The 13,385-nt window shown below is 39.0% G+C and overlaps 1 protein-coding gene across 15 annotated transcripts in view; it reads left to right on the top strand.

Annotated features, from left to right (window-relative positions):
• The window catches only part of MBNL1 (muscleblind like splicing regulator 1), a 134,674-nt gene that overhangs the window by 28,374 nt on the left and 92,915 nt on the right, over window positions 1-13,385 (top strand). For 13 of the 15 annotated variants that reach the window (XM_072143019.1, XM_072143018.1, XM_072143014.1 and 10 more), the window contains one exon: window positions 798-1,727. The exons of 1 other annotated variant lie outside the window; for it this stretch is intronic. In XM_072143019.1, the coding sequence (XP_071999120.1) occupies window positions 1,554-1,727 (174 nt within the window). In that variant the 5' untranslated portion in view covers window positions 798-1,553. Of the gene's footprint in view, window positions 1-202; window positions 663-797; window positions 1,728-13,385 lie in introns of those variants that run through there. One more of the 15 variants, XM_072143012.1, reaches the window with a different exon arrangement.

Genomic DNA, 13,385 nt, shown 5'->3' with positions numbered 1-13,385 from the left:
GTAATACTTAGTGCGGTATATAGAGAGCTTTTGTTCGTATCTTCTCCAGTTTGGTGAGCAGCGTAGCTTTACAGTACAAGCTTCTGCATAGGCAAGAAGTGCTTATAGTTTAGAAGGAAGTGAATGTGATAGGTTGGAAGAATGTACCATTTATAAACACCCCTGCTTTCCTTTTATACTCGTGTGCGAGATGTAGCAGAGTGAACAAGGCAGAGCAGGCTGCGCAGGAGAGACGACTCAGCCTGGAAGTCGTCTGCAGTTCTAGGGCTTTGCATCTAGTGATTTTCCAAAGCGCTTCTGCTTCTCTTTTCGCCCCCTTACCCCTCCTTTTCACAAAGGGGGGGCTTATTTTATTGGAAAATAACCTAGTCCAGCCCACTAACTGCATGCTGCATGTTGTACAGATTGAAAAAACCTCCATGCAAAAAGCTGATGCAGAAGAATTATTTACATCTGATGGATATTTTCTCTGCTTATTGCATAGTAATGAGCTTCTGACAGGCGCGACCTTTCATAAGACAGCCCACATTATTGGCTTCCTGCCCAGAATATTGCTGCAACATTATCTGTGATTGGTTATCTTCCTATCATGCATTGCTTCACAAGGGAAGCTGCCCCTTTTTTTAATAAATCTACGATGGCTGGCTGCAATATGCTGCTCTGTAAGTATTGTGCATGGGGAGAAACAAGCGAGCTTAGACTCCACGCTGGAGCCACAAGGGAAGGGGGATGAAAGTGTGCGAGAGAAAGTAAAGTGCTGCTCGGTTACAATGATAACGTGTTTGTTTTTTCTACAGGTTGGTACTAAGAAGTGCCTTTCCTGACGTCTCTGCTGCTTGGACCCGCTTGTAGAGCAGTTTCTGCTTTTTGCCTTGCTTGCTGCCAGCTACACTGCAACGAGAGCCCAGACACCCGCCTCATCTAGACAACCCCCTAATTCTGCTCCTAATCAAGAAAAGTCCTTGTGCATAAGGCAGTGTCTTATATAGTAGGTATCTGCTTCTGTAAGACGAAATCCAGGACAGACAGACACAGGGGATAGAGCCAGGGGGAGAAAGGGGGAGCCAAAACCTCTATTATTATCCTACAGTGCTGCATCTATATATGCCAAGCTAATCGATACCAATCACACCGCAGAACCCAAGCGAATTGCCCGTGCAGCTGGGTGGAGATTACCTTTCAGAAAACTTTCGGAACAATTTGGAAAATTTATGCCAAGCGCAGGGGCTGCCACGTTTTCATGCTTGCATTTTGGGCTGAATATCGGAACTCCGAAATGGGTAACTGAGAGTACAGAGAAGTTCCAGAAGGCCTCCGCACTCGAATGATTCTAACGTTACAAGTCACGTATTCCCTCTTATTTCTAAGCTTGTCTGTGAAGAGCGAGAGTGGGACATCTGTATGCAGATACATACAGCCCAGGTTTACAAATTAAAAACCACACGGAAAAAAAAGAGGACGACAGGAGTTTGGCTTAATTTCTCTACTTCGGAGACATTTTTTTATTTTTTATTATTTTTTTCTCTTTTTATAACTACCTATAAGTTTTAAATATGGCTGTTAGCGTGGCACCCATTCGGGACACTAAATGGCTAACGTTGGAAGTGTGTCGGGAGTTCCAGCGAGGGACTTGCTCACGTCCAGACACAGAATGTAAATTTGCACACCCATCAAAAAGCTGCCAAGTCGAAAATGGTCGAGTAATCGCCTGCTTTGATTCATTGAAAGTGAGTAAACATAACTTTCTATTTTAAGGGTAAACAGATACTCATTCTATTACTGCTTGTATTATCTGCAAGAGTGGAATAAGGCACAAAGATACGTATAGCAGAGCTGAATTCCGACATTTAACTATTTCATTACTGCACTGTGATATACTGTGATAATCAGTACAATGAAACAAAATATCAATGGTATATATGTCGTTAATCAGAATGTACTGTAGATCCCAGAATGTGTCAATATGCTGCAAATTTTTGTGGACAGATACATAGATAGATATTTGTGTTTATGTGTTTTCTGTGTTTACTATTTATCTATTACTGTATATATATATATATATATATATATATATATATATATATATATGTTAATCAGAATTTACTGTAGATTCCAGAATCTGTCAATATGTTGTATATATTTGTGGACAAGTAGATATATATTTGTGTTTATGTGTTTATCTATTACTGCATACATAGTATATTCAGAGTATATAAATATATACATAGAGAAAAAGAGTGAGAGATGCAATAAATATTCACCATATTTGTTACCATAGATGTTCTTTATTGATTCTGTTCATATTGGATATCACTGTGTTCCAATGATTTGCATCAATTTCCATAACTGTTTTATCGCAGGATTGTGCTTTTACCTCTGCTATGTACTGTATATTGTGTCACTAGAGACCAGTATTCAGTATTTGCCTACATTATTTATTGCTTTGATTTCAGTAATGAAAAAGTATCTGCATCCTTTAAAGGCATTAGGCTGAATAACAACTGATATATTTTGTGGTTTATCACTCATGGTTTATGGGCCTTGTGTAAAATGACACGATGACCAAAAAAATTTGTAGAGTTTGCATTTTAAAATTAAGGCCATGTCCATCCTGCATTTATTGGATCTCATAAAACTTGCTTGTGTGGTCTAAGTGGCTGATACATCAGCAAGTAAACTTCAAAGAATGGTGGCCTTGGTCTATCCTACTTACTTTTCTGATGCATGAAAGTGACTTTGTTTTAGGGACTGCAACTGTATTCTATCATTTTGTTCATGTATTACAGTAGTCGTGTGGTAATAAGAAATCTAGTACAAATCAAGTATAAATTAAAATGTCAAGCTTTGTCTCTGACACCTTCTATTAGAGTGTAAGGATCTTGCCCTCAAGGGCAATGCTATATCTGAAGGATCAAAGTTTCTTGTTGACATATTCTTGGTAGGACATTGATAGTGACATGACAGAGAATGAAACAGAATGAGTAGGGGCATGTCTGTCGTTATAAATTACTGATAAATGTGTTATTATAGGGTCCCTTATGTCAGTAATTTACTGAATGATGTGATAATTATCATGATCTAGAAACGGCTGTGAAGAGAGAGCATGAGATTATAGAAGAGAGTATAATTTATGTCAATTATAGATAGTATATGGATAAATAGATGATAGATACTGTAGATAGATAGATAGATGGATGTATAGATGAAGTAAAGTCAGCACAATCTTGTAGACTCCTAATAAGGAGGGGTGCAGCGCCCCCAAAAGGTTCACCTTTTATTTTGAAATTTGAACCACAGAGTGCTGCCCGCTTTTTACTTTATTTATATAGATGGATAGATAGATGGATAGATAGATATTGTAGATAGATATATGTAGATAGTCTCTCATATAAAGAGATATGGTAGGAGGATTGATAACTACTTAACTCAAACTAAAGGATAACAGATCTTTGCGCAGTATATGATATCTTCAGTTGTGACCTAGGCTTAGGTAAACCACAGAGCTGGTCATATTCCAAAAATGACCTCAAGGGATATTGTATGCTGGCATCTGTCTTCCTTTAATCACTTGCATGGTTTGCTCTCATTGCCTGTGCGCTATTTTTCTACTGACTATTTTTCTACTGTCCGACCTCTCACTTCCTATCACTCACAAAGTTCATATTTCCAAGTTATGTGAATTTTCTATTGGTAATGACCCCCATATGTGTAGCATTTATATAGGTGATGATTGTATCTGTTCAGTAAGCCATTCAATCTTGAAGCTACCTTGGCTATATCACAAGATAACACTTTTGAATTTTTTGGTCCATCTAGAAGGTTTTCTTGGAACATCAACAGATATAATTTCAACTATCTTTTAAGGCACCTTGGGTGCTATGTTTTCATGCTTTCTATAATAAGATATTAATGAAGGTACATGTAGCATTTGGGCATTACTGGGTATCACCATTCTTGTGGCCATATTCTTTCTTGGTCACAGGATCCTTTTACTGACATCTATCCCTCCTATCCCATACGCCTGCAGCCAAGTGCTTATAATGGGAAGAGAAGAGGAAGATGCTTCCAGACACCTCTTTTGGTGGATTATCTCTTCTAGGAACAGAATGGGTAGGCTGGTGAATTCAATATGTCTGATCATTGTTATCGCCAGGGTAAAGACTTGCAGAGTGCTATACATATTGGGTGGACTTATTAAGAATTATTAAAATTACCCCAGCTGCGCTCCACTGCCGGGATCCACTCAGAGTTAGTAGATTTGGACGTACTCTGTGCCAGGTTGCCCCATTTAGACCAGATCTGACCTGGCAGAAAAAGAGACCGGCCGGGGTATTCACGCTTCAGCCAGCACCCCATGCGCTCTAGAGGTTTTGGAGCAGAGAAGACTCTGACCTGGCGAGGATGGGGAGATTTACCAATACTGACATGTTGACTGTACCCGCTGACATTTATCTTGTGTGTATGGCCATCTTTAGTCATGATTATTTTCTGGCTTAAATTCAAAACTGAAAGCCGCCCCACCGCAATAAAACAAGCAACAATGTCTAAATAATAAAAAACCCTTCCTTCATTAGAGAATTGGTAAGGTTCTATTTTCCTAAACATGGAAATACATTGCTGGTTACTTCTTTATGAGCTCTTCTCCTCTCACAACCAAAGCTGCTTCCACAATTCTGCAATAGCCGCCTGGAATTCATCTCCAGTGACCCAGCTGCTCATGTATTTTGAGACATCAGCTTTCTCCTGCATTGCATGTAGTGGGATCTATATTAAAGTACAGGGCAGGATTGTATATAAACACAACTGCACCACTATGCAGACACTGAACCAGCAGAATTATTTTAGCTCAGTTATCAGTGTTTGGTTCTTTGCTATGGTACTACATGTACTTTTGTCTGCACATAGAGTACAGGATCTAGGAACAAATATCACAACAGGGATGGCCACATCAACAGGTGCGCAATATTTCTAGTGGGAATCTACAACCTGATGCTTTTTCTGCAGTAATGGGGGAGCCCAAAGCTAGTTCCTGTGGCAGAATTAATAAAAGTGTCATAAACGTAATAAATCTGGCTATTTTTGAGAAATAGTGAAGCATGGTGGCTCAGCGGTTCATCTGCAAAGAGTTTGTATGTTCTCTCCGTGTTTGCGTGGGTTTCCTCCAGGTACTCTGGTTTCCCCCCATGCTTCGAAACATACTGGTAGGTTGTTTAGATTGTGAGCCCCATGGGGATAGGGACCAATGTGCCAAGCTTTGTGCAGCGCTGTGTAATCTGTAGGCGCTATATAAATAAAGAATTATTATTATTCACAACTCCTTTCCATTGGTTTAGTTCACATCAAATGTATAATAAATTGCATAGTTATTGTGAGCTATTACCACGCCCCCTTGGCAAATCTATAAATATGATCCAAATGTATTTTTTGCATTAATTTGCCCCAAAGTTTTCAGAACTTTTAAACGATATTATTATCTTTTATGTTTGCCAAACCTATATATTTTCTAAGGTCAGCTGACCATCTTATTTGTTGGGGGCCAGACAGTTAGGCGTTAAGGTTCAGTTCACACCTGCAGCAGGGGTATTCCGTTATGCTCCATATTTTAGCAGAGCTTAACAGAAACCAAGAATGGAAGGTCAACAGAAAGTCTATCCCATTGTCTTCAATGTATGGAAGGTTGCGTTATAATTCTGTTATAATACATTTTTTTGCTATTTGATAACAGAAGGGGGAATGGAACCTGGAACACAGGTGTGAACTGAGCCTAACATGAAGAATCATTTTGTATTTAGGGGAGATAACTTACCACCTGAATAGTTACTTTTCCAAGCAGGTTTGGCTAAATGTATCTAGATTGAACTCAACTCAAACCTTGATTCAGTTTTTGTTTTCACTGCAGAAATTTCAGTATGTGGCTTCTTGTTATAACACTTAGTGATAATGCGATATTCTAGTAGTGCTTTAGCTCACTTAGGATCTAGTCTAGGAGGTACTTTAAAAAGTACCTACTTGAAGGTACTTTCCACTACTGGTTTGCAGTGGAAAAATGTCCAAAGTGAGTAGAGTCGGGCCAATACTTGCCAGCATTTGCCGTCTGAAATAGGGATCTTCGGTAAGTTCGGTTAGTATTGGCAATTATGGCAAAAGCTATTCAGCGCAGTGAAAAGCACAATCCTTAAGAGCGTACACTATACACAGTGATGAAAATGTGCCTCCCATAGTTATGCACTGCACGTGGAAAGACATTTCCTATTATGTTAAAAGAAGATGTCTTCACATTTATCATAATGGTTCATTATAATCGTTTTTGTGTCTTGTTCTTTGGAGTATAAAGAGCTTCACTTTCATACTGACTTTTTTACTCAGAAAATTACTTGTGGAATGATCTGTTCCATTTTACATTAAAGGCTGAGAACAATCGAGATACTGGTGTAGTCATGATGTATATGAGGTCTCTACAGGTTCAGCGAAGGCTAATGCTTGCGCCTGGTCTCGATTTTTGGACGTTAGGGGGGGTTCCATTCTATATTTAGAAGAGAAGGATGGCCTCCGCATTATAGTCAAAGGAGACCCCATAGAATGGCATTACCCTTCAGCTGTGCATTTCAGTTTTTGGCTAAAGTCCCAGGAGTCTTAAACGAAGTAGTGCAGAGTTTCTACTGCTGGATGACGGTAAAGGGCAACCATTCAAAATAGTCAGTACAGTATTTATGAGTACAATCTACGCACATCTATCAAATCACAGGCCTTTTTTTATACAGTTTAGACAGCTCCAGTCTGGAGGGAACGATAAATGCTGTACTTCTATAATATTGTCTGTTATTGCCTGTTATTTCCTGGGCTTATACAGGCGGTCTCCTACTTAAGGACACCTGACTTACAGACGACCCCTAGTCACAAACTGGAGGTTGGTAATTTACTGTACTTTAACCCTAGGCTACATTAAACAGCTATAACAGTTATCAAAGGTTTCTGCCATTAAGCCTTATTATTAATCCAGGTTCTTATGACAGCCCAACCCAACATTAAAATCCAATTATCCAATTGACCAAAAATTTTTTGACTGAGGTTACAATAATAAGGTATACAGTTCCAACTTACATACAAATTCAATTTCAGAACAAACCTACAGAATCTATCTTGTACGTAACCCAGGGACTGCCTGTATAGCCTTAATGTCTTGTATTCTGTATACCGTAGCTCTTAACGTTTTTTTGGTACAATATTCACATCAACCCTATCTGCAGCCTTATTTTACCAATAGGGGACATTCACAAAAATTAGGGTATGGTTATTGGGAAGACGGTAAACCTATCAGTACTGTATGTGTTTGGAGTATAGGAGGAAATTCATCCAGACACAGATATAGCATATTCACCTCTCTCCGTCAATGATCTTCTGGAAAAGTGGAAGGCTCAGGACATTTTAGGCATCGGTCAGAGTCCCAACTGTAATCAGACATTTTCTATCTTATAGATAAGTGTCAAAGTTTGGACAACAGTTTAAAGCCTTATATTCATCTTGGGAAACCCTACTCAGAATATTATACTGGAGACCTGTCTGTGCCTCTCAGCAACATGGAACAAAAATCGTGGCCATGTAGATTATTCCTAGATGTTACGATGTAAGCTAGTTGAGAATTATCTAGAAATTAGAGTGTTAGATAAAGCACCAATACAATTCCCGTATCTGTAGGCTACTTTTACACATGTTCTCTGATTTCATATAATGGTAAGCCCTTAGTTATCCTGAAATAACATTACATCACCATAATGTCACTCAGTTGGTTGGTGCTACATACATACACCACACATGCCACACCATAGTGTGATGTGCTTACAATGTTCTATTCTACTCTCCAAAATGTGAAGCATTTTGAATGGTTGGAACTTCATAACCTGGCAAATTAATTTTACCCTTGATGTTTCTTATGAGCAGAAACGCATTACACAGGAGACTTTTAGATTCTTACACAATGTATATTGTGTAAATCTACAACTTGCAATTATTTCTCATGATTTTTGCCCATTAAAGTCACCCTTACAAATAGTGATTATGTCTCTCTCTTGTAGAGCTGTAATTGACAATCCTTCATAGTACAGGAATATTATTGTTTGGTCAAAAATTTGGGATAAGGAATGTCTTATTTTTACCATGAACAGATATCCACATTTATTCTTCTGGAACATAATCATGACTTCCAAACGCTGAATTCCATTGTGAATTTCTTGGGGCTGTATTGCCTGTATTGCCTCATTGGTTCCAATTTCTCAATGGCACTTTCCTCATAGCTCTACATGTACAAGTAGCAGCGTGTAGCCATTGCATCTGTCAGCTCCCTCTTTCCTGCAGCTCCTGCTTCCCTCATTTCCCATGCTGTCTACAAGCTAAAGGGAACACATTTCAAACTAATTCTGTACCCTGACACGGTGAAACACAGTTCATTTTAAATATTTCTCAAGGATTGTGTTTCAAGGTGCCACAGACACTTTCACTTCCACTATCCACTTTAAACTGTAGATCTCTGTTTCAGTGGCACTTTGAAACACAATCTTTGTGTAATTTAAGGAGCATTTCTCTGCTTTAAAATGATACCAAAACTGTGTCACAAATCAGAAGATGTAGAAGTTTTAAGCTTTTTTCAGAGTAGGTCTTATATTTGTCTAAAAAAGGTTGGAAAACCATGCTAGGTCTTACTGTCAGGGTAGGTCTTATTTCCAGGGGAAAAGGGTCTTACAGTCTTTGTGTTGCTGTGTAGGAAAGATCCTGCCTCCTACTTTTAACACCTATCATGGTAAGACATATGGAAGATATATTGACTGTGTTCACTGTTGCTACTGACCTCTATATAAAAACTGCCATGCAAGTAGCTAGATTTCCCTATGCTTGTATGTCCCAATGCTCTAGGGACAACTACCTATAAAGGTAACTGGGGTCATGTTTACTTAACACCATTAATCAGAAGGGTTATAACCAAACTGAAATGATACTCTATAACCACTATAGGAAAATGCATATATCCATTAACACAAAAATGGCTATACACAGAAATTTTTCCTTTCCGACTCTATTTTGCACTGCTTAACTCTCTAAACATATGTGACTTCCAAATGTAGGCTATAGATTTAATAAAATTAATTTCAAGTTGTAATTGTTGGATCATTTTGCATAAAAAGCTTGATAGATAAACAGACACTAGTATTCTCTCTGTATATCCCCTGTGAGGCATGCCATGGCTTTACTTGTCACGAGTGTTTACTTCTGTGTTCGGCATTTTCTATCGCTGTTTTTGAACTGTTGAGTCCTGGCTTGGATATGAATTGCTTGTGAATCATCAACAGACACTTGTTTCTCCCTTTAAGGCTTTTTCAGCGTACTGAAGGTCGATTCATGGCTTTGGACTGTGACGCTGGAGTCAGCTTGCAAAGCGTGCCCTGTAAATGTGCGATGGAAAAAAAAGTGAAATAGCTCCAGAAAACCTTACCAGAATAAGGTCCTCATTCACATGTGATTTTCATACTTATGAACAGGGGTCAGCTTTCTTAGCAGGATCCACAACAGTGTGCATTATAGGTAAAAGTATGCAGTACCCCTCTTGTTCAAATAACCTGTAATAAATGTGAACACGCACAAATACAGGACACTTAATGCTTGGAGATAGGAGTTGGCTTGAGGCAGTGATCTAAGGCTTACCTTTGCCATTTAAAAGCATACCAACCACCCAGCTTTTAATAATATTATCGGGATGCCTGGTCTTCAAAAAACTACAATGGCCTGACAATTTTGGTTGTATGTATATGCGTTATGGTTGGTTGGTAACCGGTACACCCTCTCCTCGTGCTTGCGGATGGGTTGTAATTTTGGTTGTATGATTTCCCCTTAATGGCCTTAATAGTTAGCTGAACCTTAATTATGTTGACATCTTTTCCTTCTGACTCCCCCAAACACATTCATGCTAAATTCTCTCAAGAGTATAAGTGTTTTCAATGGCAAGAATAAACTAAATCATGGCAAGTCACCTCTTGAGAACAGAAGATTGGGTGTTGAAATTCAATGTGCTGATTTAATGATCCTTCTTTGCCTTGAGAAAGAGGAGCCCATACACAAGGTCGGACTGGCCCACCAGAGAATCCGATAATCCTCCGGTGGGCCGAAGATAAAACACTTTATAATAGGCCCCAGGATCCAACAGAAGAAAAAAACCCTTTGAAGATGACTAATGTTTCTTATAGGATGATTCACATATAATATGGGTTATTAGATCTTTTTGATGATGCATCCTTCATGGTGATTGTATGGATGGAAGGAGGATCTCAAGATCACAACCTCAGATGGGCCCATGTTACCGCAGTCCAACACTAGTAATGTTGATACTATGTGAATGCGGGTATTCGTAAGCCGAAGAGAAACCTGAGGCTCCTAGGCTCGTCTGCAGCCATACCTTCTAGACCCACTGAAGTTACGAACCTGCCTAGAGATGGAGTAGAATATTGTAGATAGAATAAGTGAAATAAAATACTAATAACCACTAAGATAAAAAAAAGGAATTCTTATTACATTGTTGGCTAGTTATGGTTACAAACTGAGTGGAATGCTTAATGTCATAAGTAAGAAATGAAAAGGACAAATCTCAAAAAGGAAGTGGAAAAACCTAATGATCTTTCCATCACTCATATAGAAGTGACTTTGTAACATCAATTACTTAATCCATTGGGGAAATTAGAATAAGAGTGGTGATAGCACGCAGTATTCCTAGTAAATTAGGCCACAGTAAGATATGAGCATCACCAATTCTGCATTGTACTTGGGTTACATTTCTTTTAACCCATAAAGTCTCTGTTCCGTAGAAACCCTCAGCGATTTCACCATTGCAGATTGTAGCCTGATCCTAACGTCCGCATTGATGGTGACATTGTGAATTTTACCTTCGTCATGATGCTGCAGCTCTTTGAACTCTCGGCAGTCACTGGATATATCTCCTTCTTCTTTGCTGACTGGATAGAAGGCACAAAATATAGGTCATAAATAAATCAATACAATCAACTATATTTAGCTTATCTGTTGTCACTGCAGTGGGCAGATAGACGGAAATCTGAAAGAGATTTATTTTCCGTGGAGATTTTTAATGCTGTTGTAGCATGTTGTGTAAGTGTGATGCGGTAATAGCCACTTTTATGTGCGTGAGTGAGTCAGATAGGGGAATTACAGCGCAATGAGTGTAATAGAAAGCCAGGATTATTCACAGAGTAATCGTGCTCCCCATAAATGTGCGCTGTAACATTACTGCATATGGAATATTACAGCACCACACATCAATGTTGTATAGGGTCTAAATTGTTTATTAGCTTATACACTAAATGCTAATTGAAGTGATCATTTGCTATAATTAAAAGGTAATGCCCTAGGCTTCGTATTGGTCCATTATGTATATATTATATTTATTATACCTTCATTACATTGCATTGTCTTTGAAATGTTTCTAAACTTCAAAATCGATATATTTACAGTTTTATTGGAGGATTATTGTTTCTACATTTACATAATCTAAACTGCGATTACATCATCGCAATCCAAGGCTCCCCAAAAATTTTAATAGGACTTCAGCAAACAATGGCAAATCACAGCCTCTAGTAGACATGTGGATGTGCCGTAACAAATTGCTTAGGTCCTATGGAGCCGACTCAGGAGTTCCAACTGAGGTGCTAACTTCAGTGACTCCAGTGTAATCCATAGTGCTCCTAGTGACAACGAGTTACCATTTAAAATAAAGGGCCAGAGTGCAAAAATGTTATATCTAATGTTATATCTAAAAGGCAAAAGTTGTCAATGGCACCAGGTAAAGGGGAGCCATCAAACCATGTACAAAACTAAAAATACGCCTACAAAGTGATACAGAAAAAAACAAAGCAATAGAGCAGGGGTAGGGAAACTATGGCTTGGGAGCCAGATGTGGCTCTTTTGATGGCTGCATCTGGCTCACAGACAAATATATAAGGTAAATCTACGAAGGTTTTGGAGCCAGGAGATCCATTGCTTATTAAATCGAGCAAGGGTACCATAGCAGTAAGCTAGACCCAAGTCGATTATACAAGTTCATAACTCCCAGCAGCTCAAAGATACTTGGATAGTGGAGATATCAACAGTGTCTAGTGATGACCAAAACTGTGTACTTGCTCTTTAATGTCTTCTTTGATCAAGTCGTCTATGATGGAGTCTTCCTTCTGTGACCCAAGAGTCATGTTCTGGGGCACAGTAGTGGCTTATTATATACGCGGTTTGGGTTGTAGACTTGGGCCAAAGCTTTTTAGGAGGCAGATGGCCACACAAACCACCAACCAAATTTTTATATGCAGAAGGACCTTCACCCATGAAACTTTTACATCTGTTCCTGCTCTCAATACACATGTACACAAAAGCCGTTTTAGTTAGCTGTGAAAGTCCTTTGAAGGTCCTCAAAAGAAGCCGATCCTAGTTCCAGATGTAGGAAGTGATTCCAGACTTTTAGGGGCCATAATATTCATACAGCCCAGGGCCCGTGGCAGTCTCTATCTGCTGGGAAAGAGGGAATTGTCTCCAGTGTAAGGGGTGTTTGGAATAGAATTGTAGGTCACTTCAGTGATAAGGCATAGTGTTGTCATCTGCTGACATGTTAGTATATGGATATATTGACATACTTGTTTTTCATTTTAGTTCTCGTGATCTTTATTTCAAAAGATAGAATGATCACACAATTCTCATTTTGGAAGATGATGAACGTTCTCATGACTGTCCACATGACATGACCAGAAGATGGATATCATTTTCATCAGCTCAGACATTGCAGTTACATCTCATGGTTTCAGTTTGGGTATTTGATTTACAAGGCAGTGCCTGAAGTATTTGTTAAGGAGATGTTACTTTTAGACTAGCAGGTTGGTGTCAATCTGAACTCAAGTATTTCCCTCATGGAATTTAGTCTATCTGTACTGTGTAACATTACACATGGTGCCATGACTATAACCTGTTGTTAAGCCCTTAACTCTGAATCTGGGACGCTTAAAATCCACCTTACTATTTGCTGGAGATGTTTTAACACTCCCGTGCACACTAAAAAGTCGCTCCAGTGCACATTCATCTGCTCTATTTATTGCAGCTCCTCTGGTGACCCATGCCACCTACCAAGCATGGTGCCTGATGTTCCCTGCATTAAAATGTCAATAATAACTATATTTTGGCAGCAAACTCAAACCAGAGAAGTGGCTGTTCAGCACATTCCTAACCTGAAATGTTCATTCTTTACAGTGCGCCCATCTCTTGGTCATGCTGTGGCACTGTACATGCTGTGCCCAGTACAATGCTTAGTTTATTTTGACCAGCTTTTAGTGATTTACTAGTATGAATGTTTC

Source organism: Engystomops pustulosus, chromosome 3 (genome assembly GCF_040894005.1).
Source record: "Engystomops pustulosus chromosome 3, aEngPut4.maternal, whole genome shotgun sequence".
In the NCBI taxonomy this organism is placed as follows: Eukaryota; Metazoa; Chordata; class Amphibia; order Anura; family Leptodactylidae; genus Engystomops; species Engystomops pustulosus.
This window is presented reverse-complemented; position numbering and strand designations above follow the sequence as displayed.